The sequence below is a fragment of the Tachypleus tridentatus genome, chromosome 6 (genome assembly GCF_004210375.1).
Source record: "Tachypleus tridentatus isolate NWPU-2018 chromosome 6, ASM421037v1, whole genome shotgun sequence".
Classification (NCBI taxonomy): Eukaryota; Metazoa; Arthropoda; class Merostomata; order Xiphosura; family Limulidae; genus Tachypleus; species Tachypleus tridentatus.
The window spans coordinates 160,332,992-160,360,976 of NC_134830.1; the positions used below are offsets into that span (position 1 = coordinate 160,332,992).

The 27,985-nt window shown below is 31.2% G+C and overlaps 1 protein-coding gene and 1 long non-coding RNA gene across 2 annotated transcripts; both read right to left on the reverse strand.

The window, feature by feature from the left end:
• Nucleotides 1–1,793: 1,793 nt before the first annotated feature.
• Pgd (phosphogluconate dehydrogenase) lies at nucleotides 1,794–23,278 on the reverse strand. Its single transcript, XM_076509221.1, is given in 13 exon segments — nucleotides 1,794–2,145; nucleotides 2,774–2,996; nucleotides 3,776–3,909; nucleotides 4,552–4,682; nucleotides 4,806–4,869; nucleotides 5,537–5,662; nucleotides 8,164–8,298; nucleotides 10,132–10,198; nucleotides 13,365–13,584; nucleotides 16,753–16,881; nucleotides 16,884–16,896; nucleotides 17,937–18,012; nucleotides 22,763–23,278. Coding segments are annotated over 13 exon segments (1,485 nt in total). The 5' UTR covers nucleotides 22,810–23,278; the 3' UTR covers nucleotides 1,794–2,025.
• LOC143254291 (uncharacterized) lies at nucleotides 23,126–27,511 on the reverse strand. Its single transcript, XR_013030125.1, has 3 exons — nucleotides 27,396–27,511; nucleotides 26,647–26,725; nucleotides 23,126–23,283 (listed from the first exon to the last, which is right to left on the reverse strand). It is a non-coding gene; the product is annotated as an uncharacterized LOC143254291 (long non-coding RNA).
• Nucleotides 27,512–27,985: the final 474 nt, after the last annotated feature.

The following is a 27,985-nucleotide window of genomic DNA, read 5'->3' on the forward strand; positions in this document are numbered from 1 at the left end:
TGTTCCTGTTTAGATTACAACAGTGACAGCTATCATTGTTGTTAATGGCAGTTGTTTGGATCTCATCTTTCCACCCACTAGCACTGTATCTTCAATAGATCAAAACTGTACAGCTCATTCACAGTAGGATAACATGGCCAGTAGAATCTGTTCCACACTTTGTTTTTATTATGGTGGGTAACAAAGATAAAATCAAATACGATGGAAGTATATATACTTTATCTTAGTATCCACTTAACATCTCTGTGACTGAGATGTGAACTGAAGTGTACTAACCCATAAAATTAACTTAAAAAGTTACAACAACAGTTCTACTATTTTGTATATGGTACATAATTCTCTTAAATGTTAAACAATAAAAGACATAAGAGGATCTCACCTCCGGTGGGACCCCAAAGAATTTAGTTTTGTATACAATGAACTTGTATATTATATTTTCTTGTTAAAGTAATGGTGATGGGAAGAGCCAAGGTTTAAGCTGCTCTCTATCATGGAGTTGGAAATTCTCAATTAGGAACAAATCTCCAGGTCAGAGCAGTGAGGTTGAAAGTCCTACATTCTTCTAAAATTTTAAAATACATACCCCAGAGTAGGAAGACATTCAAAGACTTAAAATGAAAGGTACCAAACTCATGTTTTAAGTTATTGGACAGTATTGTGTGGCACAACAAGAAATGATATAGTTTTTTGTAATAATTACTATATCTCTCTTACATCACTAGTGTTCTAAACATGTCATGTAATTAAAACTTCTGTCTGCAATCAGCTTGTAGACCAACTCTTTGTGTTAGAGTGTTGGAATTCCAGTCGTTGTTGTTGTAAGATGTAGTACAATAATATTGCGTAACTAAGATGCAGTTTAGTGTTAGATCTAGAAAGTACGGTAACTGTGAGTTCACGTTTTGAGTAACTTATTTTTAACTAACCAGATGTTAGTAGTGGGCAACATTATATCCACTAAATGAAGGCAAATGTCCACCATCTTGGTTATTTCTAAATTATCTTAAACTTGTTTTCTGAACTTAGCAGAGAGACAGGAAAAAAACACTACATTTAATCTTCCTGTAGTATGAAACCTTATCATAAGATAGTCATTTCTTATCAAAGTTTTATTTTAGTTCACACCACGAGCACCAGGATAGATGGAACAGCCACTACAGAGTCTAATTGGTACTTAAAGTACCGTTTATATTGACAGGTGATTAATATTTTCATAAGTTACAAAAAACAAAATGACACAATTTATGTCGTTGATAGAAAATGTTGTAAGCCATACAAGCAGTCTTAAAAATCATTCACGTTTTTGTAATTTGAATTTTCTAAAAGTACAAACCCAAATGTTTTAGAGTGACTTCAATAAAACAGTTGATACTGTTGGAAAAATTAAGAGGAAGGGCATGTCCACATTATCACATGAAATTAGGGTTAGGCATACTACATGTTTTAAACAATATTAAGCCCTAGTCTGTTTAATGATTTTTAAATGTTCCCTGTATCCATTGGGGATAATGCAATTTATTTATCTCCTCTCTTAAACGGGTTTATTATTAACACAAGCTATCTGATATAAACTCTTGTAACAAACGTACATTGCCTCCTTACAAATAGCATTTATCTACATAAACATTTTCATTGTTGGGATAAAATTTAGAAGTTGTGCCTAAAGTAAAAGTGTGGCCAAAACGTTCTAAGATTAATTGTTTGTTATTAGAAGTGTTAAAATGTGCCAGTCTTTAAGTGTCAAACTTTATTAAATGTGGTGTAGCGTAATATATAAGACATGAAAATAAAGCTGTAAAAGAAAACCTATTTTCACTTTTACAAAATGTGGTGATTACATAAAATATCTTTACTTACACAACTTAAACTAATAACAAATTTACAGTAACATAACTTGTGTTTTAGATTATAAACCTGAATAGTATTTTGAAAAACTAATGTCACAGTTGTTAAAACTAATACAATTCAGAATGTGTTACATGTGGAACAGAACTTCATATTCCAGCTTTTATGCTTAGCTGTAGCTCAAGCATTGTATGTAGTCGACGAAACGTTACCTCCATGTCCTGTCCAATTTGTGTGGATAAACTTGCCTGGTTCAGATAGAAGCTCGTACGTGTGTGCACCAAAGTAATCTCTTTGTGCCTAGAAACATAGCAATACAGAAGGAAGAGATTTAACACGTTTTGTTCAACTTCTATTAACACATATTCTAAAGAAATAATAATGTTTTAAAAACAAAAACATGCCAGAATTAGGTTACTTTTCTATTAAAACAAATGTAACAGTGAGAAACCACTTCTATACAAATTCCAGGAGGAAGGTACATAACAAGACTGCTGTCAAGGTTATATAAACCTGTTGAAAGATTAAGGTTTAAGTAAGAGTAATAAAGATTCTTAATAAGTGTAAAAATAACATTTCACATTCTTATTCATGTCTAGTATTTTATACTGCATGAACTATTAAATAGTGTTGTGGTAAATATATATCCTGGTATGTATTATAAGATCATCTTCTGCACAACAATTTGTGAAGAATACAAAACACGTTTAAGTACACCAGTGACTGGAAATTCTTAAAGATACAAAATCAAAAGAAGAGATAATTTCTATAGTTTAGAACTGTTTCAATTTGTACTTGATTGTACCATATAAAGAACAAAATCAGCAGAACATTTCTATAAAATCCTTTTCTAGGAGAAATATTTTCAGAACAGTGTGCTTATATCCACATATTTAGTATTCAAATTACCAAGCCAAACATATCCTACCTGAATAAGGTTTGCTGGCAATCTCTCTGAACGAAAACCGTCATAAAAAGCCAGGGCCGTACTAAATGCAGGAGTAGGTATACCCAAGTTGACAGCAGTGGCAACAACGTGACGCCAGGACTCCTGACAGTCTTGGATAGCGTCTCGAAAAAACTCATCCAGTAGCAAGTTTGAGAGTTTAGGATTTTTATCGAAAGCAGTTTTAATGTTTCCCAGAAACACACTGAAAACAAAAGTAGGCTTACCAACAATAGCACAATAAAACTTTCCCAGTCAAACATACCCTTGATTTGTTTTTACAAATTAAAAGAAATACCCATTTTTCTGAACAAAGCTTGGCATTTGGAATATGTTTGCTTAAATTCCCAGTTTTTAATTTAAGATAACAGCACAATATTTTGTGTAATGCAAAATTAAGTGGTGGCAAAGTCTGTAAAAAGTGAAATTCTTTTCAATGATAATTTAAGCAACGAAAGGTTCAAGACAGTTAAAAACAAGATTTATCAGCCAAGGTTTTACAGATAATTGAAACGTTCAATTCCAGATGCAATTTGTAAAAGTTACGTCCTTAAAAAAACAGAAGTAAGACATTCAATATTAATTTTAAATCACCCACCTACTCAAGCTCTTAGATTTATACAGGGAGTTTTAGATCTTAAGCCTTGTATACAGTGTGGGGACTTAAAACATCTGTCATTTAAAACCATAGATTTCGATGGAACAACCTACCAACTACTCCCTTCAAGTGTGCAAGTCTTTTAATACCCTTCAATACCCCTGAAAGAGTGTGTTCTGGAGAAGCCATACTGACAAATTAAGAACACTACAAGTAACAACTTAATTTATCTAGTAATTTTATAGTAGGAAACCTGCTGGTTTTGTTAACACTGTTCCTAGATTCCACAGATGAAAAAATAACTTTTATATAAAAAAACATGCATCTTTTGTTCCAGAAGGCACAACATTAATTCAGGCTCATTTTAGAAGTTATTTTTCCCTTACCTACGAATTATACAACCTCCTCGCCACATCAGAGCAATCCCTCCATAGTTCAAGTTCCAATCAAATATTTTAGCTGCTTCTCTAAGAAGCATAAACCCTTGGGCATACGACACAATCTTTGATGCATATAAGGCCTAAGGGAAAAACAACATTTCTGTTTAATTTTTAACCCTTTTCTAACGCTGCAAATATAAATTTTTTATGTAATATGGTGAACATTTATGTCTAGAAAATTTGTCGGCAAATATTGCTGTTTAATTAAAAGTAATTTAAAATATTAGGGAACAAACAGGACATTTTTGATTAATTTTATTAAAATAATTCACTCCAGTAATATTGTTAAAATATGCATATTTTATTTATGTTATTTTTCTGTAATACACAGTACAAACAACTGTTCAGAAGTAGGGTTCTTCTGAGATACTGGTTGTAGAAGCTACGAGTGTTTGTATGTGCACATCTTAATATGGCTGGAAAGAACGGTTCACATTTGTTCTTTCCTTTATTTTGTAGTCAGTCATTCTCAAAGAAACGTTTTTAAACAGATGTGTCAATGTCTAATAGCAAATTTAGAGCATTTAATAACACTTCCAACAAACTGGCCATTTCATGATAAAACACGAGGCTACTTCACGTTTTTTTTTAAATGACTAGTTTAATATATGTCTACAGACAAATCTGTTTTATTATGATGGATACTTAATATTATTTGATATCATGATTATGGGAAACTTGTGTCCAATTAGTGAACTCTAGCATTTAGTTTTTCTTCTTACTTTTCTGATATTTTCTGTAAATTCTTTCTTATCTCCTTGGTATGTGGTCTTACTTGGTCCATATAACACTTTACTTGCTTCTATTCGTTCATCCTTAAGAGATGACAAACATCGGGCAAACACACTCTCTCCTGAAAACAAAAAATGTTATTTTAAAACATTTTCCACAATGTTGACAACAATTTGAAACAGAAGTTTTATTTTGTAGTTTAATTCACTGGTTGAATGAAACATTCTAAACTAATAATACTTGCCTATCAGTGTCACAGGAATACCATTGTCCAGGGCCGAAATTGCTGTCCACTTTCCAGTTCCTTTCTAGAGGAAAAAAGTAAAACTTCAAGACTATGCCAAGTATTTAAACCAAGAAAAATAACTAATGACATCTCAAAAGCTTAAGATTTGGTACATGGAGGTGCAAAACGATTCAAGTCACACCAAACCAATCCTATTTAAGTAAAATACATAACACCACATTACTGTTAATCTGTTTAGCCATTCACTTCTACTTCCAATTATGTATTATTTAATAAAATCTTTCTACTTCAGTAATAAGGATACAAAATATTATTTGTTTTAAAATTATTTATCAAAATCTCCCCCCTCTTCAGTGACCGTTGGCAATGCTAAATCTAAAAGTTATAATAAATAAGTCAATTTCCTAAATTAAAAGAAAGCAAATAGATTTTGAGAGTATTTTTAAGTATATATTAATAAAAACATTTGTACAATCCATTTTAAAGAGGCAAAGAAATCAATACTATGGTTTTCAGGGTTACATATTAAAAATACCCAGCTTTAAAGTCAAAAGTTTAAGTTATTCTGAACTAAGAACATTAAATTATGAAATAAAGTACCTTAAAGAAAAATGATAAACGTTTTCACAGTGCAAGAATGATTAATATCTAAACAGAAGACACAATATGTTGTGTTGAAAAAGGAAAAATGTACAAAAACATTTTAGGAGTAAATAAAACACCCTAACCTGTCCTGCAGCATCCCGTATCTTTGTGATTAATGGTTCACCATCTGTATCTTTGTATTTTAAAATATCACTAGTGATTTCAATGAGGAAAGAATTCAATTCTCCTTTATTCCACTCAGCAAGTACCTATGAAGTAATTTTATTAGGGTTAATAAACACACAGAAGTGCCAGAATAAATAATATATTTTAGTATACTATAAACAAAGGGCTGGTCAAGTTTCAACAATAAGGCTAGTATGGGCAATAAAAATCTTACAAGTCATGTTTTATTTCTTCTACACTCCTAATGTTTGTATACAAAACACTCCAATAGTCTGTCATTTGTAATATACATTTTAGGCTTATTGGTTTCTAATGTTCTGGCAGCTTTCCAGTTAAACAACAACTTTTAAAGTGTTATGTTCCAACTATGTCAAAGGAACCGTAAGTACTTGTGTACAAAACATGTTTAACCTACAATGAAGTGTATTTTATAAAGTTTAGAAACAATTTTCTCTTAAAAGTCACTTGTCATCATAAGTTTATAGAGATGTATCAGAACTTAAAAGATATGACCATTTAAGTATTTAAGAGTTCTAACAACCCACATTTCTCAGATTTCTGAAGAAACAATTTGGACTACTTCAGATGAAATACAGTCTTTTTCTCTCTCTCTCTCATTATATTTAAAGAAAGTTCAATTTCAATGAGAAATTGTTAAATGTTGTTCATCTTAAATGGTACAACAAACAGGTTTTGTGAGAACAAACATATCAAACTTTATAATAATAACAGTTTCTGAAGCGTGCTTTAGAATACAAAACAGATAAAATCTTGGGACACCTTACACAGTAAAATGTTATAACAACATTTGTATTACACGCATTTGAAGTACAACTTAAAAACGATTACACCTACACAAAATTTGTGCAGCAGATTTTAACCCTTTCACAAAGGGCTCGATATAATATACACAAGTTCATTTGCACACATTAAATGTTTAAACCATAACTTCTGATACAGCAAGTGCATCTTCACAAAATTTGGTAACCTTTTAGTAGAGATTACAAGCTTTTTGTACACAAAAAATCAGATTTTGTAATTAAATATTTTTAATAAAGATTTGTTAGCAACAATAGTTTCATTACCAGTCTTAGTGCAAAGTGATTTCATGTTATGATTAACAAAATATTCATCCAAAAAAATCTCTTCAGTATTTGTGTAATCTCTTAAAACCTAAATACATTTCAAACTTTTGTTTTAATAAGACTTTGGATTTTATGTTATTTTACATACTCTATGTGAAGTCTCAATTGACCAACCTCGTAACCACCATACAAAAAATTAGGAAATAAAGATAAATTATACTCTTTCTGTGCTAGAATGACTACGTATAACATGAAAATACAAATGTTTAAGTAGCTTAAGTCTCATAACTATATATTTGGATATATATTTATTATTTTCATTATATTAACTTTCTAGTCAGGCCTAGCTAACATAATTTGCATTGATGTGGTGCATGCGCACTCATGTTACACATACAGTGATATAAAACTGATCTTTAGTAGACTAGTATTTTGTAAGATGCAGTCATATTTCAATTATTATACATTATATATGTATATAGATAAGTTTATTACCATTAAGAAATAAAATAATTTTTCTTAAAATATAGAACAATAAATCAAGAAGTGAAGCAAATAATTCTATGACCTTTGAACTCTTGTTACTGGACATAGGTGCTAAGCCTTTTAAAATTTTTTTACATGGAGAACAGTTTTTAGATTGTATACACAGTTGAATTACCAAATAAAAAACATACACAACTGTACTAATACAACAGAATAACTAATTTATTAAACTTAGTAACTAAAATGTATTTAAATTTTATAAAATATGAAACTTCGGGCAGACTAAAAGACAAAATCTACCTCATGGAAAGCTTGGATTGAAAGAATGTGGAAGCCTTTTTAAAGATTAGAATGACAGAGAAAACCACTTAAGACATTCTAAGCTGTTTGGTAGTGGAGCGTATATAAGGATCATTTTGAAAAGTGGAAAGAATGGAACAGAACCACCGTGTTTGATTTAGTGTACAAGCCATATCTCACCAAAATAAAAAGAAATTCTCATTGTATATTCTACTTTGTCAATAGTAGTAAGAAGAGTTCCTAATTTGTACAAAATTAAAGTATTTTGACAAACAAAACTAATTTTAAACAGTGCACCATTCAACATACAATGACTCACTACAATATATATTTACACGTGTTCTTTTAATATTTGTTTTTAAAAGAAATTACCTCATATATAAAAGTTTGAATTATAATCTACAGTTTGATCAAACTTATTGATAAATTCATAAAATAGTTCAATGAAATTTTGAATGCAAGTCAACAAATGCAATGAAGTGGCCTTTGACCCCTAACCCACTGTAAAAGGGTTAATGAGCTGTTTGTTCAATAAACAATACAAACCAACTTTGTTTGTAATAAATGGAGTATTCCTAACACACATTACAAGTACCTTCTGAGAATGAATTTCTGATCCATTCTTTAATTACAGAGACTACAAAGGTTGAATTTAAAAACAACAAAAATGACAATGGTTAACATGTTTGTGTAATTATTCTTGTACTTTTTACCTCACTCATGTCGTCATGACTTAATTCCAGGGCATCTTTCATTAGTTGATAGGCTTCACAGATAAGCTGCATATCCCCATACTCTATCCCATTGTGTACCATCTTCACAAAATGTCCAGCACCATCCTCACCAACCTAAACAAGTCATTTAAAATACTGATAACAGTTACCATTGATAACTTGGAAAAGTCTAAAAAGAAAAACATTCAAGTGAAGAGACACATGAAAGTTTTTTAGACATGATATATCAAATATAAATTAAAACAAGTATATAATATGAAAGTGCTCAGACTTACAACATTATAATGGAAAATTGTAATTACAACCAATTAGTAAATATAGAAAAAATCTAATTACTTAAATATGGTGAAAAATACAATTTTGAATAAGCACTCCACAATTTTACTATCTTTTGCATTTACAGAGGAAAGAGTCAAAGTGAGTGATAATTTCAAGTGAAAACACTAAATCCTCTACACACACACACACACACACAAACGTAAAAGATATAATTGAAAACAAAAATCTTAAATTTTCAAATATCAGAACTCTAACCTAACTGCAAATGTGAGAAAATGTTAAGTGTGAAAATATACAAAAATTCAGTGTGGACTTTATGACAAAGATTTATTAATCATTTCCTAAAATAAGTCCTGTGGTGCACATTAGATGGATTTATGCTGTTTGTTTTCCTAATAATAATTAGAAGAAATGACATTTACATTGCAGGTAACTGAAAAAAACATTTGCATTTCGAGTTATGTTTCACTGTTGCAACTTTATCAGAGGTTGCCTGTTTCCGTTTTTAAATTTTGCATAAAGCTACACGATGGTTATTTGCGCTAGCCATCCCTAATCTAGCAGTGCAAGACTATACAGAAGACAGCTAATCATCATCACCCATTGCCAACTCTTGGGTGACTCATACCAATGAATAGTGGGATTGACTGTGACATAACACCTCATAACTAAAAGGGCAAGCATGTTTGCTATCACGGGGACTTAAACACACAACCCATGAATTAGAAGTCGTTCATCCTAACCACTTGGCCTATCAGGGGTTGTACAAAAATGAAGCAATGTAACGATGCATTTTAACTCTTAAAATAGCTCTTTGCATTCCATTTCAAGATTGTTGTAACATGTTTTTAACAATGCTCAGTACATAACTGTTGTTTCATAATTATTATAAAGATTATAGTGTAGTCATGGTGTAAGTTACACAAACACTTTACATAAATTTTCAATATACAAGAAAAAATAAGTTGAAAACAATTTTGAATAACTGCTAAGATAATAAAACTGCAAATGTTTATTGTAATTGTGAAGCTAACCCCATAGGAAGTGTCCTGCTACAAAGATCCCACATGTAACATGTTAATATGTTCAGAGATGTTTAAGTGTATGAAGGTCTGACAGTGTAAGGTATTAGTTGTTGTTTGGTTTACAATTATTTTATTTTATTTTTTATCACATTTAGTTTGTGTGCATGAGCAGTGAAATAATGGTTCACTTCATATTTTACTTGTTTTTTCTGTTGTTGATTGTCAGATGGGTTGACATAACAATGGGTTGTACAAATAAGTATAATTAGTATCTGGAAAATTACACTTCAATTTAAAGAAAAAATAATATATTACACACACACACGATGTAAAGATTCAGAGTTTGCGTGTTTGTTAAGTCATAAGTTACCTCAAAATGACAAGCATGCTTTGAACTGAACTACGAATATCAGTTACAGTTTAATCTTGCACGTGTCAAAAATATTGTATAAAAGTAACAGAAGATGCAATAAGAGTTACGTAACTGTCCTGATTCACAAATATTTCTTCAGTTACCTTTCACCAAAATTACTTTGCATTAAGTATACTCAACAGAACAAGAGCATATGTGTAACATTTACAACTGCCTTATACAACTCCCTTTACCAAAGTTACCCAAAAATTCACACTAAATCTCACCTACCCAGTCACAACATGGTTCTTCATTCACCTTAGCAGCAATAGCTTGGAATATTTCTTTAATATGTGGCCTGAAAAAAAAAACTGTTAAAATGTGGTTTAAATACACTTACTGTAAACCTAAAAACCAATAAAAATATTTGGCAATGCAACACAAGTATGTACAAAAATCAATACCAGAGATATATAGATGCCCCCCCTTTTTTTTCCCGAGCATCACCCAATACTACCAGAATAAAAAACGTTTTGCAAGAACAAAGGATAGCTATTAGGTTACAATACTACAATGTTAACTTGACTAGAATATTCCATGTGACACATAATTCTATCTTTATGTTAACTTGACTAGAATATTCCATGTGACACATAATTCTATCTTTATGTTAACTTGACTAGAATATTCCATGTGACACATAATTCTATCTTTATGTTAACTTGACTAGAATATTCCATGTGACACACAATTCTATCTTTATGTTAACTTGACTAGAATATTCCATGTGACACAATTCTATCTTTATGTTAACTTGACTAGAATATTCCATGTGACACATAATTCTATCTATATGTTAACTTGACTAGAATATTCCATGTGACACATAATTCTATCTTTATGTTAACTTGACTAGAATATTCCATGTGACACATAATTCTATCTATTACTTCACAACACTATTTGTCTTCTCCCATTTGTGAACTCTGGGTAAAGCTATTAGAGAGCTTAATTCAGCAGTGATAAACTAGAGGGAAAGCAGCTCATCAAAACCACCAATCCTTAGGCTATACTTTTATCAACAAAAGGTGGAATTAACCTTTATTTTAAGGTTGAAAGGACGAAAATGTTCAGTGACAAGCATTTGAACCCACAAGTTACAATAAAAGTGCCCAAACCACCAGGCCCTTCCAGTCAAAAAATATATAATTTTTTTTTTATCACCTATAAGGTTAAGGTAAAATGGAAGTTATAATGGAAAAAGGAGGAGGAACATCTTAAATATCACAATTTAATAGAAAATATTTTGTGTACACACACACTTTCATAATACATTTATTTTTTCTCTTTACAAAGACTACAAGCATGGTTTCCAAACCTTGGGCAGAATTATATTCTCCAACTTTTCCCTCACAAATATATTTTATTTCCTGCATATTTGATCTGCTCTCGTAACGCATCGTGAAGTTACAAAATCATTCCTATATTACTTAAATACAAGACATGCTGTATGTTTAGAGTCAGTTTTGCTTCAGTGTCATCTCACAAAAAGGCCACGTAGTTTTTGAATTACTGGCAGTTTAACACTAAAATGTAGTTCACTTCTTTACAATAGTACACTGTGATCATACTTTCAAATTTAAGTCAAAAAAACATCACAGCATAAACAAAAAATGTATTTTCAGTTGCTCTTCACACACTGCAATAAACTTGTATTTCCAATACCTACAAAAGAAATGCACAAATTAACTAAATCGTCCACTGTTCTAAAAAGCTTTGGACAGTTTTCACACGCGTTAAAACAGCACATCAAAATTCAGCAGTGTCAAAACAGTTTTTCTGTATTTCTTTATTACCCAAAGTCGACAGATTATTCTTACAAATAAACAAGTTATAAATTATGGCTATACATACAGAACATTTCATACGTGTATTCAGACCTTCTGATAGAATATCGACTATTCTTAAGCTGCTTTGTTGTCCTAGGTTGTCATGACGTACATTCGTACCAGTAGAAGCTACAGTAACTGGCACAGATGTGAAAAAAGTTTGTTGCAAATAGGAAAACTGCATTACACCTCTCGTCACATTTTTCAATTTGTTCTTACACAATGTTACTTATTAAATAAAACTACTACTAAGTAAAGCTTTTACTAAAAGAACCCATTTTAATTATGATATGGTCCTCACATTTAGTCACAATAACAAACACAGATCATCTGTACTCTACCACACTAGCATCTACAATGATCTCAGTCTTAAAACCATATCATGGTCTGAAAGCCTATAATTTTAAAACAAAACTGAAACTGTTAATCAAACTCTGTCAAGTTCGATGTTTTTATTCCTTCCTATTACTAACATTGTTTGTTGCTTGACAAACACTAAACTTCACTAATATATTATTCAGAACTCTGATGCATTAAGTTATAGATAAGGTACACAATGTATTCAATGAATTAGTGACAAATTTAACTTCTTACAAAGATCCATTGACAACAAATAGCATATTAGAAACCTTTACTTATGCTATTAGCTACTGTCAATTAAATATTTTTAATGCTTTATTAATTAGTTGTTTGTTATAATTTCCAAATTATTAACGTTATAATTACAATCCACATTTTGCTTTAGAGGTAGATGGCAATTGTATTTTAAAGATGTCTGTCAATGATCCCTGCTAAAGCTATTACACATTTTGTTTAAATAAATTAAAACAGGATTTAATATAAAGTTATATATAATTATTACTGGTATTCTTGATAGTTAATTCAATAAATATAAGGTACCTGTATGAAATACAAATATTAATTCACCAAACATGTGTAAATTTGTTCTATCTTTGAACTGCCTGGCTTTATTGAAATAAACTGTTCATTTTTATTCTGACATCTGTCAAATATTTTCTACACAAACAGGGTATTAAGTGTTCCTTCTATAACCAATGAGATGTGGAATGTTTTATTAAGGTACGAAAAATTTGCAATATTGAAACTTATTAAATAAAAATACTTATTTTTAAATAGTAATTTAAGGGCTTTAAAACTGTAATAAACCAATTCTTCATGACCTAATTTTGGGAAGACAAAATGAAACATTGGCAAGAGCTCTTACACTCTGTTCAAGTGAAAACCTAGTTAACATTTGCATACATAATCTGTTATAACTGCCTTCAAACTCCATGACAGTTAATGACAAAGTTAAAGTATACAAAGTATGCTTATGTATAAAATGTGCTTCAATTAACCTATATGGAAATTATTTGGCACTAATGATAATTAATGTTAGAAGCTACACTGAATTACATCAAATTCACCGACATATCCCAATTATGGTCTGTTAAGTGATATTCCCCAATGTTTTTCAGTTTTCCCAACACGTGAAAACCACGTACAAGAAACTTCTAATATACTTAAACAAGAGAAATAAGGCATCACCAATCAAATGCAACCAAATGCTTTTGTTAAGCCTAAAAAGTTATTTGTCTGCATAACAATACAGCTTAATGTATTAACACCACCCACCAGGCTTCGGGTGCTCCTCCTGGCATCAAGGACGGTCCATATCGAGCACCTTCTTCTCCTCCACTTACACCCGAGCCGACAAATAAAATCTGTCTCTCTTTAAGAGCAGCGCACCGTCTTCTTGAATCTGTGTACTCAGAGTTACCACCATCAATAATAATATCTCCGGGCTCCAAAAGTGGGACAAGTTTATCGATAAAGTCGTCCACAGCCTGACCAGCTGCAAGATAAATTTTATTTTAAACAAGTTTCTTTATATGTAATTTTAACAACTTTCTACCATGTTTAGTCCTAATAAAATTAATTGAATGAAACTGCTTTTATTAATTCAAATACAAAAGTTTACATCTAAATTCATCTAAAGTTCAACTTGCAAACAGATATTAAAAGGACATGTATTATCAGGTCATCCCATAAGTAATGTATGGAAATTTAATAAAGAAAGTGCATCATCATTTTGTCTTTGTAGAAAGCTTTAATGATTAAAATATGTAGTAGGACGTGTATAGAAATGTTCAGACAAATAAAAGAAACTAACACAACTCCACTTTTTCAAATCATTAATCAAATAAACCCTTATGAAGATGGATGTGTCTGAGGAACACTTTAGACATATAATGATTTAAGAGTTTAAAAAAGGCAATAGTGCAGCAGAAACTACATGAAACATTCAAGGTGTTTATGGTGCGGAGTCTCTCAATGAAAGAAAATGTCGAAGGTGGTTTCAGAAGTTCAGACCAGGTGACTACAGCTTAAGTGATGTGCCACATTCAGGTCGTCCTGTTGAGTTTAATGACAACTTGCTGCTGGCTGCACTTGATGAAATTTGTGATGTACAGTTGAATAACTAGCACAGAAGCTTAATCCAATCCATTCAACAGTTCACCATTATCTGCAACAGTTTGTAAAGGTGTCAAAACTTGGAAAATGGGTCCCTCGTGATTTTATAAAAGCCAACCTTAGAGAAAGAATGGACAGTTACACTTCTCTGCACTCTCGTGAACAAAACTGTTTTTGGACAGATTAGTCACTGGAGATGAAAAATGGATATTTTATAAAAATGTTAAGCACTGCATACAATGGCTCAGTGCAGGTAAGCTGGCTAAAAGCACAGCCCAAAATGGACCTCCATCCTAGGAAAGTCTTAAGTGTTTGGTGAGATGTTGTTGGTGTGATCCACTTTTGAGTTGCTGCCACTCAATGTAATGATTACATCAGACTTCTATTGTCAACAGTTAGAGCACTTGAATGTTGCATTGAAAGAAAAGAAATCTGCTTGATCAGTTGTAAAGGTGTTGTGTTACACCAGGATATTGCATGGCCCCATACAACAAGGATCACATCTGCAAAGACTGAAGAGCTAGACTGGGAAAAACATCCACATCCTCTTTATTCTCCAGATCTTTCTTCATCTGGATCTTGCTTCCAAAGTTTACAGAACTATTTTGATGAAAAAGAGCTTGGAACACATGAAGATGTCAAAACTACCCTCTCAACATTCTTTTGCTCCAAACTGCAATAACTTTATAGAAGTGACATTCAGAAGTTTGTGAATTGTTGACAGGAAGTAATTAATAATACATACATTATTGATTAAATAACATTAAAAGCATTTGAAATCCTTTCTCTTTTTCCGAACCTAAAATTGGTCATTACTTAAGGGACGATCTGATATTTGCATGTGTGGTACATAACTTACCATACGTTTCCTTCTCAATTTATATGTATTACATCAATATATCTATATACTGAGTCTTTTGTGCTTAATACAGAAAATTAAAGGGAACTACCACCAAATTTCTCTCACAACAGTTACTAAAAGAATTAGATCAGTCATCAAGGACATCACACAGGCTTCCTATTAGAAAGGATTACTGAAGTAGGACACACATGCTATAAATATATAACAGTGATCTTTTCTACTGGTAATTCACAAAAAGCCCCAGGTGTATATCCCCCTTTTTGTATTTTAAATAATGAGAGTGAACAAGAACCTACATACACAAAGATTAAGATAAGAGGAACATTGCATTGATTTAAAGAGCAGCCACTAACTAATGTTAAGGTTAAACTCACTCCAATAAAGGTGTCACAACACATCTGACTTTCAACACCCTGTTTGTTTTTGCAAAATGTTGAGAGAAGAAGACTTCCACTGTAACACACTGTGTTCAATACCTTTCCTCACGTCACATTCAGTTGAATGCAATAGAAATCAGATTTTGCTCAGCAATACATTATCTTGCAACTATTCAGGTATTCTGCAGTTCTTATGTGAATATTCAAACATAAACCAGTGAATCTGAGAATACGACATTCAGAATGAAAAGCCTGGATGTAGTTTAATCAGTATTGCATATCCCTAAAAAGTCCTAGAAGTTAAATGTATTTTGAAAATATGGTTTATTAAGCTATATTGTATGAAGTTCATAAAACCTAAAGAGGAATACAATGAAAAAACATTTAATGTAGATTTTTCTTTAAATAACCATCATTGCATACACTTAGATAATGCATTTTGTATTTTTAATTACACTAATTAAACATTAATGTAAACCTCCAACTTTTTTTTTACAATAATGAATTTCACAAACAGTAAAGTTCTATTAGCTACCACAATTTCCTATGAAAACAAGCTACCTACAGAAGCCATAACTGAATATTACCCTGTAAATCATGCACCTAATTTAATGTTCTACCTAGAAGCAAAACAAAACGTTTTGTATTATAAGAAACAAATTATCTCAAAAAACAACAAAAATTCACCGTGGCCAAGACATTCAATAAAAAGACGACCAAGGAAGGTTGAAACGTTTTCTCCTTATCAACAAGTGTTAATATCCATACCAGTCGTTCTGAGATACAGAAATGGGACACATTCCCAAGTGTTAATATCCATACCAGTCGTTCTGAGATACAGAAATGGGACACATTCCCCATTCTCAATCATATAAGGGGTTGTTTTCTTTTTTTATGAACTACACTGAAAGAAAGTGGTTTAATTTTGACTTTAATAAGAATTCACCCTATTTTTTTATATCTAGAGCAAAACAAAATTGAATTAGAAAAATAATTATTTTACATAGTTTAGTAATGAACAATATTTCATCTTTACAGAAAAAACGTTAAAAAGATACCTTTATCTTCATCACATACACTTATGTAAAAGCTCCACCTCAGGAAAAGGTTTCTGATAACTAATTTTATTATGAAATAAATTCCATCTAACAAACAAGCAACTAAAAATCCTTTTATTTTGTCACTATACTGTAATTGTTAATTTGCAAAAATGTAAGACAAAATTGAGAAGGTGCTAATCTAACTTTGAGCCAATTATCCTTAAAATAAAAATAAAGGGGCTTATAGATATGAGATAAGAAAACCATACCCTTGACAAGCATCATAACACGTCGTGGCTTCTTAAGTTTTGCAACCATTTCTTCAAGGGAATGTGCTCCGATTACTTTTGTTCCCTTGGCCTCATTCTTCAGAAACTTGTCTACCTTTTCCGTTGTGCGTTGTAAGCACAGACCTACAAAAAGTGAGAAAAGTCACTTAACTTAGAGAAACTCCTATCCTTTTAAAAGATCCACAAAACTGACAAAGGTATTCAAAACAGGAGCTAATTCTAAATTAAACATATTTTAAATAAAAGAAATAGAAGCATTAATATAACAAAGGAACTTTAATTAACAGGAAGGAGTGAACTTTAAAATATTTATCAGTAGGCTTAAGACAAATGTAAATCACTTACAGTGCAATTAAAAAACAGACATTGTGATGTATCAAAATAGTTACATGGAGGGGAGGATTCCCAACATAAAGCTAAAGTTGTTGTAATGTATTTTTAATCTGGGTTTAGACTTTTATTATCAGGCTACTATTTCCATAAAACAAAGATCCCAATGTACAAGACAGCACAAGCCATTCTACAAAAACAAGTTTGCATTATAAAATAAGTATAATATTCATTACTAGCTTGCACAACTTTTTTTGTACAGAGATAAAGATACAAGAGTTTAAAAAAGGTAAGACACTATCGTAGTCACGAACTTTTACATCTGGGTTAAAAAGAATTTATCACCATTAGTACGAACTAGTTTTTTTGGTTTTTTTAATACATATATATAAAATATTCATATTCAGTAATAACTCCATGTCAAATTTTGAAACTACATTTCAAGAGTCAATTAAATTATGTACTCTCAAGATTCACATGAAGAGTTTTTAACAAGTCTTATAAAACACTTAAGTTAGGATCTACATATTGGCAATGCATTACTATTTGTGAAATTTCCTTCTGAAGTATGAAAATACGAAACTGTACCCACAGTAAACTTATCTTTACTGACACAGTAAGAAGAAAGTTACATTACTTTTTAAACAGAAACAAATTAGCAAATATTTGCATATTTTCACACAAGAGATTGATTACTGACATTGATATTGGTTATGTCATCATGAAATATTTTGTTTTTTGTAGTTCCATTACTTTACACATAAGAGTATTTTGTCCTATGTCTGATTAGTAACAAATGTCTATTTTCATAAACATTCTAAACAAGTACTCACCACAAATCCATGGTCATTCATATTAAGAATAAGGTTCTGCCCCATCACTGCCAGCCCTATAAGGGCAATGTCTGCCCTGGAAAACAAGAGCAATACCTTAATACAATTTTACCTACACAACAAACATCCACACACAGTACTTCAACAGAACAGAAGGTTACAAATATAAAGTTGTATTTATATGGCTTACAAGCCATAAAAATAAAGGAAATATACAATAAGAAGGATTCAGAAGACTTATTGTCTTATTTTTTTTCCCCTTCACTTGAGAGGCTTGGTTCACATTTTACAAACTCAATCTATTGTGGTAAAGCATATCCCATCAAAACATCTATAATACTTTTGTACCTCCCAAATCCTTGAGTGACAGTCCAGGAAAACCAAGGAAAATTTAATTATATTCACTGAAGAAAGTAGAAACAGATGTATTACGTTTTATCTTTGTTTCCAAGAGGAATACTCGAAACATTTCTTTTATACAGGGATATCTCCACACATTTAATCTGCATAAGTTCTGTTTTATAATCACTGAAAAATTATGTGATGTCATGGGATATGAATTTTTTTACAAGAGGAATTCCACACTGTATACTTTTAACATAGACAATGTACTGAAAATAAAGAATTACAACTACATGTGTATATATTCAAACAGAACAGAGGTACTGCCCACATCAGAAACAAAAACTTGTTTCTCGTGAGTAAACAGCCTCTTAATTAGGCCAAGTAACAGTATTAAATGTAACACAATGAACCACCTAAAAAACATTTAACTTGTGTATACACATGACTAAAACATCAACATAATTAATATTAATTAACAATTACTCATTCAGTTAGAAAGCCAACTCTAAACCATAAAAAATGAAACTAAGCTTTGATTTAACTGTTTCATACTCCCCTTTCCACACATCCCTAATGTCCTCATTATATTCATTCTTGAAGAGTATCTAGCTTAATGATATTTTAGTACTTTTTCCGATGCCAACATCCTGATTTAATACAGTAAATAAACTTCAGCTATCCTTTAAATTTATTAACCTAAATATGTACGAGTTCAGATCTCATGGAACAGGAAGTTTGCCCCCACCCTACCCCCTTCCCAGTGTTAAAAACCCTACAAAATTCCCAATAAGAATTTTTTTTTATATTAAGCCCTTCTCATTTATGCAATAATTAAAAAAACAATTTTCACTTCTGTAGATTGGATCCATCTAAGAAAAATTAACATTTTGTCTTCTTTTAATTGGTGCAAATTTATTCAAAGATTTGGGTCTGCCTAAAACTACAAATCCATCCTTGATTTAGACTTGCAAAATACATGCACACACACAAACAACAAAGTAGGACAATGAAAACACTTAACTGTTACACATGTGGAACAAGTCATAAGTTAATAGGTACTAAATCAAGTACATGTGGACATGTCCCTTCCATTTCATGTGGACACGTTTCTCAAAAATCAGAAGGGGAAACATTCCTACCTCAACTATTTGTTCTGTTACTGTTTGTTTTAAAGACATTTTGTAACACTTCTCTCAGTTTGGTGTGTGGAAAGATTACAATTAAAATATCATAGGTCCAACTTAAGATATTTTTAATCTGACTGCAAATTAATAAAGCAGTTTAACACTCTGAATACAAAATACATTTATTCTCTTCTACAAATAATTTTAACTTCACTAACAAAGTACCAATATTCTAGTAAGTGGGCAAATTTCTCCTTTGAAGAAACTACTTCCTAGTCTTTCTACTAAGATTTGTTTCTAAAAGTGATTTATTCTTTGTTACTTCAACTAACATAACACCACATTCTTTATTTTACACTACAAAGTCTCTGATCTTTTTCAAATCTTCCTCAGCAGCATACAAGATATTCACAGAGATTTTATTCAGTTGTTTGTTTCAGTGCTTGAATTAGAGAAAAATTACCAGAATTTTTTGATGGAGGGTTTAATTACAGAAAATAAACATCATTAAAGCACCTATTTGGGGCTAAAGTAATTTAGTTTAGTACATAAGCAAAACACCAAATTGCAATGCAACCAAAACACCATTATAATTAATATTAGGGTTTGTACTTTTAGATCTAAAAAACATAACCTACAACAGGTTCCAGACCTCAGATCTAGAAACTAGATCCTACCTTCTTGAACAAAAACTAACTTCGGTTCAACTTTTCCTTTAGCCTGGTGCTGAAACATGTTTTGTTTATTGTCAGCACTATGTTCAACCATTTTTTATTTCTCAGGTATATGAAGCACCCAAAACACATTTCTGAGCTAAATACAACTCAGAAACACTTCCTGAAGCCACACATGATAACAGTTATTACTCTAGTCTGTTTAACACACAGAATTTAAAGATAGCACACGTAAACAAACAGAAAATACATATATATACATATTTACATACATATATCTGCAACAATACATTTTTGATTTAAGCAAACAAATAATGTTACTGTTAGGTGAACCACGTTATTTTAGTTTCCAACTTTGAAAAACTACAGGAAAAATGTACATTATCACAACATTTGCAAAAAATTTGCACTCACGTTAACATGATCACCAATAAGTAGACAGTTTGTACTAAATAAAATGAAGCTTGCAATGGTATTTTTATCTGATAAATGTGTAAAAGCAACTTGAGTGTTAACATTACTAGTAGTGCAAGTTTTTAAAAGGAAACTTACTGGAATTAGGAATTGTGATAACATGCATGTACATGTAACATGTTTACTTTTTGAATGAATTATTCATAATGCATTGTTATCCATGTCTGGAAACAAAATTTTCATTACCTAAATACACAATACCTTTAGTAAAACTACCATACATTACCTCTTGAACTCAACACTAAGCCTAACGATGACGTTAGCTGTGACTACTACATCACAAAACATCTTACTTTCATTTCCTCTTAACCCTATACGTACCTACCATACAAAACCACCCTTATGATAACAAGAAACCCACTTGAAGTAAAAATGTATTCTAAATATGGTATTTCTTAACCTGAAGATGACCTTAGAAGGTCAAAATGTTGTTCTGTACTTTATTTTAAAGTTTTATTACCCACACCAGTCGTCTTTAGAATACAAAGCTACCACTACTTTTTACACCCCTCACCCACATCCACCATACTATACTTACCAAACAACTTCCCTAACTTCTGATTAACTAATATACTCTGCCAACATCTACTGTTACTAAGTTTCATTTCGTCTTCACCACATAAGTACCAACCATAAAAAAATTGATGAATGTATTTGATATATCATGTTTTGAAAGCATAACAATAATTATTTTACTGACAATTAATAAACTCAAAATAAAAAATATTCCTAAATAACAATATTAATCAATTTCAAAGTCCAGATTATTTAGATTTGAAAAAGAAACAACAATTTGTCAAGATAATAGTGGGACTAAACACCTTTCCTGCTAGACTTGTCCAGTAGATATATTTCTAAACAATACTAAACAACAGCAAAAAATTATTTACATACACAAAATATACACAAGAAAATCTTTCCCAGCTTACACAAGAATGTGCAACATGTGTATGAACTTTTGTCATGGGGTAAAACCCACATGTTTGTTCCATGAAACATGGCAAATATTATTGTCTGTATTTCCCAAATTGCTGTATACAGTTCATTTTTCCCTTCAGTTGTCTTGCTATTACTAACTACCTTCACTGTTCCTACTGATGCTTCTTTGATGGATGTTTTCCAAGTTAATAAAATGTTAACTAATGCCAACCAAATGAACCACAACCGAAAACAAACAATTCGTATATTAAGTTCATCTGGTTCTTTTCTATGACTGTTTGCTCACCTGACACCTGTTTAGAAACTACCACTGGTTAACGTAGTTCCTATAGAATATTTTATTACCCTAAAGAAACAATTATTTTAATTGCTTATGGAAGTGATGCAGAAGTTTACCATGTAATTAAAACTTTTTTGACCAATGCAGAAAAACCACTGTAGGTCACAGCAATGCATACACCATTTTTTAACCACTGTAGGTCATAGCAATGCATGCACCATTTTTTAACCACTGTAGGTCATAGCAATGCATACACCATTTTTTAAATGAAAGGGACAACACTTAACACAGTTATTCATGCAGAATTTCATTTGTAATTAAATGTGATTCACATTTAAATACGTTAAAATGTGTTTTTCTTCATGCTTTCTTGCTACAGCATACCAGATACAAACAACGCCTATAAATCTTGTTCTCGGACTAAAAATCCTTTGAAAAGTATGACCAATTTCATAATTCGAGGAAAAAAGAACTGTTTGTGGGATTTTTTAATTCAGCTAATGATCATTAATTCACTGTACAAAATAAGTCCATTCTTTATATAAATATTACTTAATTTGGGAAAGATCCAGCTCGTACCAAATGCAGTTGTTCTCAGAATACTTCTGGAATAAACTAAAATCCTTCCTAACAACAACAACAAAACATGCTATCAACCTATCACCACCTTTCTTAAATTATTACTAGTTGCCATACAAGAGAAATAACAAAATATTAACAATTAAACCACTTACATTAAAAGGAAACAACTATAGAAATAAAAGACCTTTTTTATAGAACCTAGATAAGTAATATTAAAATTCTCACATACACAAGAATATGTGTTTATCTTGATAATTTTGAGACAATCCAGTGGGTGGGGGCACAAAACTTGAACAGAAATTAAAATGCTGAATTATTAACACTTAAATCCAGATGAACCTTCCATGCAAGCACAAATCTCCGATTCATCACATACAAGTTCTATACATAAAAAAAAAATATACTTACACTGGTTCCAAATTGAATTTCTGACACTTGTGCACACAGTTTCCCATGTTCTTTGTAAGACAATTACAGCAATTTATAATGCACACCCTAATCCTGGATCGTTAAAATTGTCAAATTTCACAGCCAGTTCCAACACACTTTTTGTAATCCAGAAATTTCTCTTCAAACTGTTCTGAGAAGCACAGGCTCAAAAAGCACACACCACCTTTGACAAGAGATAATTCTCTGTTCCAGTAATGTCTCACACATGGAATGCACTCTAGCCTTCTCTTTTACAGGACTAAATAAATCCTATTTGGATTATTCTCTATGATGCACTCACAATGTTCAGAGGATGGTAACAAGTAATACAACATTAAGGTTCTAGACACTGCCACTAGCTGATGTCATTTTGATGTAGAAACTTAACACATTAGTGTCACTTGTATAATTTCCCTCCACCAAGTGATCAGCCACTACTGTTATCAGATGCAGCTCAATGCATCCAGGCTCCTCCCACCAACCTGGAAACCTGACTGATTCTGGAACACAAACATGAAAAACTTGCACCTGTACTCACACCACTTTCTTCCACACCATTTCACACAATGCTATCTTAGAAGGAGGGAGGGAATTGAAATGGGGTGGGAGACTTGTTCCAGTAACAGCCTATACCTTTCTACAATTTTTGCCTGAAGGTATTGTTATAAAGGACAAAGTTACAGTTAAACTCCTTTCTACATAACTTGAGTGTGTTGACCTAATTACCACGGGAGTGTGACCTCAAGAGATGTTGACTATAATTCAACCAAATAAACTTACATCATATTAACTGATACAACTCACAACAGAATGTATGTTTTAATGTACTTACACAAAATATTAGCTTTCAATCAAGAATCAATAACAAGTAGCATCAATTCTTTTAACACTGAATTAAATGAGTTTGCTTAGAGAAAAATTATAACAAAAAAGTATAACAGTGCTCCACAATTAAATAGGTAGATAATCCACATTAATATTTCATCCACACACACACAGCTTGAAATGAGTGTTAACTGTATTTAAATTTAATTCAGTTTCAATGGGGTTCTTTTCTGTTTTTTTAACTTAATACCAAAATCAACTTTTTCACTCTTGGAATGGCAAGGAGCTATGTGGTTAACTTACAATTTATTTTTATCAAGGAACCAATACCATTAAAGAGTCACCTTTTTCTTTGGGTTCAATTCTGAGAAAAGAAGAACAAAAAACCAGAAGTTTAATATCTGGAAAGGTTAATTGAAGCACCTTTAACTCTCCCATTAAGTTAAAGTCTGTGGAATAAACTGTTGAGGGATAGACAATGCAACTTTACCACAAGTTTAAAAACCAGTTAATGAATATGTGGAGAATCAGGACTGAATATAGCGATTAGTTTTTTTTTGTTCAATGAGGAAGATAAGAAACTTGGGAGTTAAAATATCCTCGATGGGCTAAGACTCTGATGTTCCATAATTTATAAAGTTTATATGTAAAACACTTCCAAAACTGATAAAGTGTAAATCTAGGTAAAACTTTTCAAGTGAACAATAATCTCTTAAACTGAATTTCATTATCAACTGCAAAATGAAAATTGTAATGCAAGTCAATAAGAAAAGCAACAAAAATAGATTTACTAAGTAAAACTTGAATACATGTAACAATGATGTTTTGCAAGGTTTGTGGCAAGAAAAATTATTACAGAAGTTCTTATGGTATTAGGTACATTTTGCAAAAGGTTTAAAAATCTTCACAATAATAGTCTATAACAAAAAGGCAGAAGATAATAAAAACATTTTTCAAATTTCAAGACTTGATCTTAATGAAACCAGTAATATATATATATTGAAGCAAAGTTTTTGTCTTTTTTAAAATAAAAAAAATCATTTTTCTCCACAATTTAAGCACGCATTGTCAAACTTGTATTGTAAACTCCACCCATATTTTTTGTATCATTGTTTTACTTTTTGAAGTGAAACTTGTTTTTGTAAAATATCTATCTATTAATTTTATTTTTACCTAAATGCACAGCATACAACTTAGGTGTAGTTGTACATAATTGCTTAGCTGCAAAAACTACCATTTAGCTGCTGAAATTAAAAAAGCTACCAAAACAGACCCAACCATAACAGGATTATCTTGTTCTAGATTTAGCAACTACCAAAGTGAAGGCGTTTTTTCTTTTGTTTTTAACAGATCTGTTCAATACTGATAGATGGAATTTTAAATTGTTAACAATTCTATAGAAAGTGCCTATTCAGATATTTTTAGGTAATTCAAGTATCTGTTAATATTTATTTATATATATACATATATATATATATATAAATATATATACATATACAAGTGTGCCTCCATTACTAGTTGGAATTTAGGTATTTAACTTGGGCAGTTATCAGGAAGTTGTTTTTTCCCTCTTTTTACGACTCTTGTTTCATTTGATACATTTCAGTAAAGCAGGTATTTCTTTCGTTGGATTTGACTGTCATTAAATGAGGAACAAGGAGATCACAAAAGGATACAAGGACATGAAATACGATAAGGCTATTTTCAAGATCCTCGTCTGGCTCACCGAAACAAAGATCAAGCAAGCGAGTCAGCAAACAGTATGTATGCTTGGACCCACAACTACCTTCCTACATGTCTCTTGATCGAGTTACTTATAATGACACGGCTATGCACAAAAGAGCAGCATTTATCTTTTAGAAAATTTACATACTTTTGTGGTTGACAAACTGTAAACAAACTGGCCAATGAAGTGTCTTATGCAACGTTCAGGAAATTCTTGTAATTTTAGGAGAATGCTTATTTACTCAGTACATAAACAGAACAGTATGAGTAATACAATATTTATATGAAAATTCAAAAGAACGAAAAAAACATCTTATGTGTTCATCTGGGAAATCAAACTTTAAAGTATATTAAAACTTGTTGATAAACATAGAAAACAAGACATACTTAAAATTAACAGTGCAGGACTATTTACTACTGATATAACTGTTCTTAACCTAACAAATATGTTCATATGTAAAGAATTTAAAGTTCCCTTAATGTTGATAAAATACTTGCATAAAACAAGGGTATGTTGGTATGCCAGAAAAGATTTAATAAGTTTATAATATGATCATTGGCTTGAGAGATTTATCCAATTAAAAATAGCCTAGGACTTTTTTTTTTCCCAATGAAACAGAACAACAGCAGCAACTCCTAAGGAAGTCAAACTACCATGATATACCTTCAACAGTAGAATGAATGTAAACTTTAATATTATACATCCAAAAGCTTAGGATGTTTCTTCCCGTGTTGGTTCTCTTATGTAAGACTTTGTCCACAGTTACTTCTCTAACCTTGTTAAAAAAAACAACAACAAAAAACATATGATAATATAGTGTGTGTGTGTGTGTGTGTGTGTGTGTGTGTGTGTGTGTGTGTGAGAGAGTGAAAAGTTAAAATTCATTAAATCATTTTCATACATGTAGGCACCAAAATAAAGAAAGTTTTAATGTCTTAAAATAAATGTTAGAACAATCATCCATGATACATTTGTCAAGTTTGGATCTCTAGGTTGTAAATCATAATAGTAATAGTAGCTATCAACACAAAATCCAATACCCAATTTGGATTCAGTAGGCATGAAATCCTACTAACATACCCATCCCCACACTGCCTAGCATGCCTTCATGAACCCCTCTGGCACATTTTAGCCTTCTTGACAGAAGTTAAGTTACACAGACCAGGCTGCCCTAAGTCAACCTGCCAAGTTTGGTTCTATTATCTTCAGAACTCTGATAGGAGTTTGCTGGAAACCTATAGTCACATACACATACAAAGCTTAGATCTGAATTAATGTATGATGAAGACAGAACTTAGTAAGCTGGACTTACTTTTTAATGGTGTTGGAAATAAGAAAACAAAAAATATTTCTCTTATAGAATAAGAAAAAAAAAGTATTGGCACTGGAACCTAATTACAAAGAAAAAAATTTTTTTTTTTTTTTATTTACGATAATACAGACCAATTACATATATCACTAAAGTAAATACATATATTTTATGAGACCAGTTTTCTTACACTTTACTTAGTTTGATAGTAATAGTGCTATAAGGACTGTGACAATTTTAAACTCATTACAACTTATAATCATTGCAATCTTAACCAGCAGCTACATGTTGTTGTAACTTACCGCTACATATACTAAATGATAATGTCAGGGCCAACAAGTACTAACAAATATTTATAACCAGGGGTGGGGGAAATAAATTAACGACAAGTTCATAATTTCAATACAAATATTTGAAAAGGTTACATTTTAAACTAATACAAGTGAAGTGCAGAAATAAAACAAAAACAAAACTGAAATAATAAATTTAACCTCATAGTTGTACTTTACAATGCACATAGAACACCAGAACAATAATTTAGTATATTAATATTATACAACTAATACTTGAAATCGCCGAAGATTTTTGAAACTCGATAATTACAAAGTTGAGGAAACCAAAGTCTACTACACATCTCGCAATTAACGAATTATTTCATTTACTACTACCAAAGTGAAACTGTTTCAATTGCGAAACCATTTGACATATTTTTAATTTATTAACCAATATTATAGTATATTATTCTTTCATACCTCCATATTACGACCAATGTTTAGAACGAAAACAAACTACTTAAAAACATACATTCCATTTTCTTATCAAATACATAAAACAGAAAAGACCCTTCGTAATCACTTCTGGCTTTCAGTTTAACACCAAATATTAAAATATCTACTCACTTTTCGCTTGACATTCTTTTGAAGCTACGTTACCGGTGTATGTTGCCGCCCTCTTATGGATGAACCCGGAAACTGAATTGCGAATTTAACGAAAAATATATAATATGTCGTCATGATGAGTCAGCACAAAGCAACTTCGTTTCCTGAAAGACCAAATGCGCTTTTTCTTATCATTACCTCTAGTTCAAAATTTATTATTAAAGATCTGACATAAATATGAAATTAAATACCACTAAACTTTTATATAACATACATTTTAATCGCGTGAGGTGTTTTCTTGCATCACCTCAACGTCGTAGGCCTATTTTACTTTGTTACATATGTATACCTGTAGTAACATTTTGGCCAATCACACAGAAGGTCAACTTACGTTGTTTTCTCTGAAATTTCTATTATGTTTCTTTGTAAAGTTGCACATTATATATTTTTTTTTATTCTAAGGT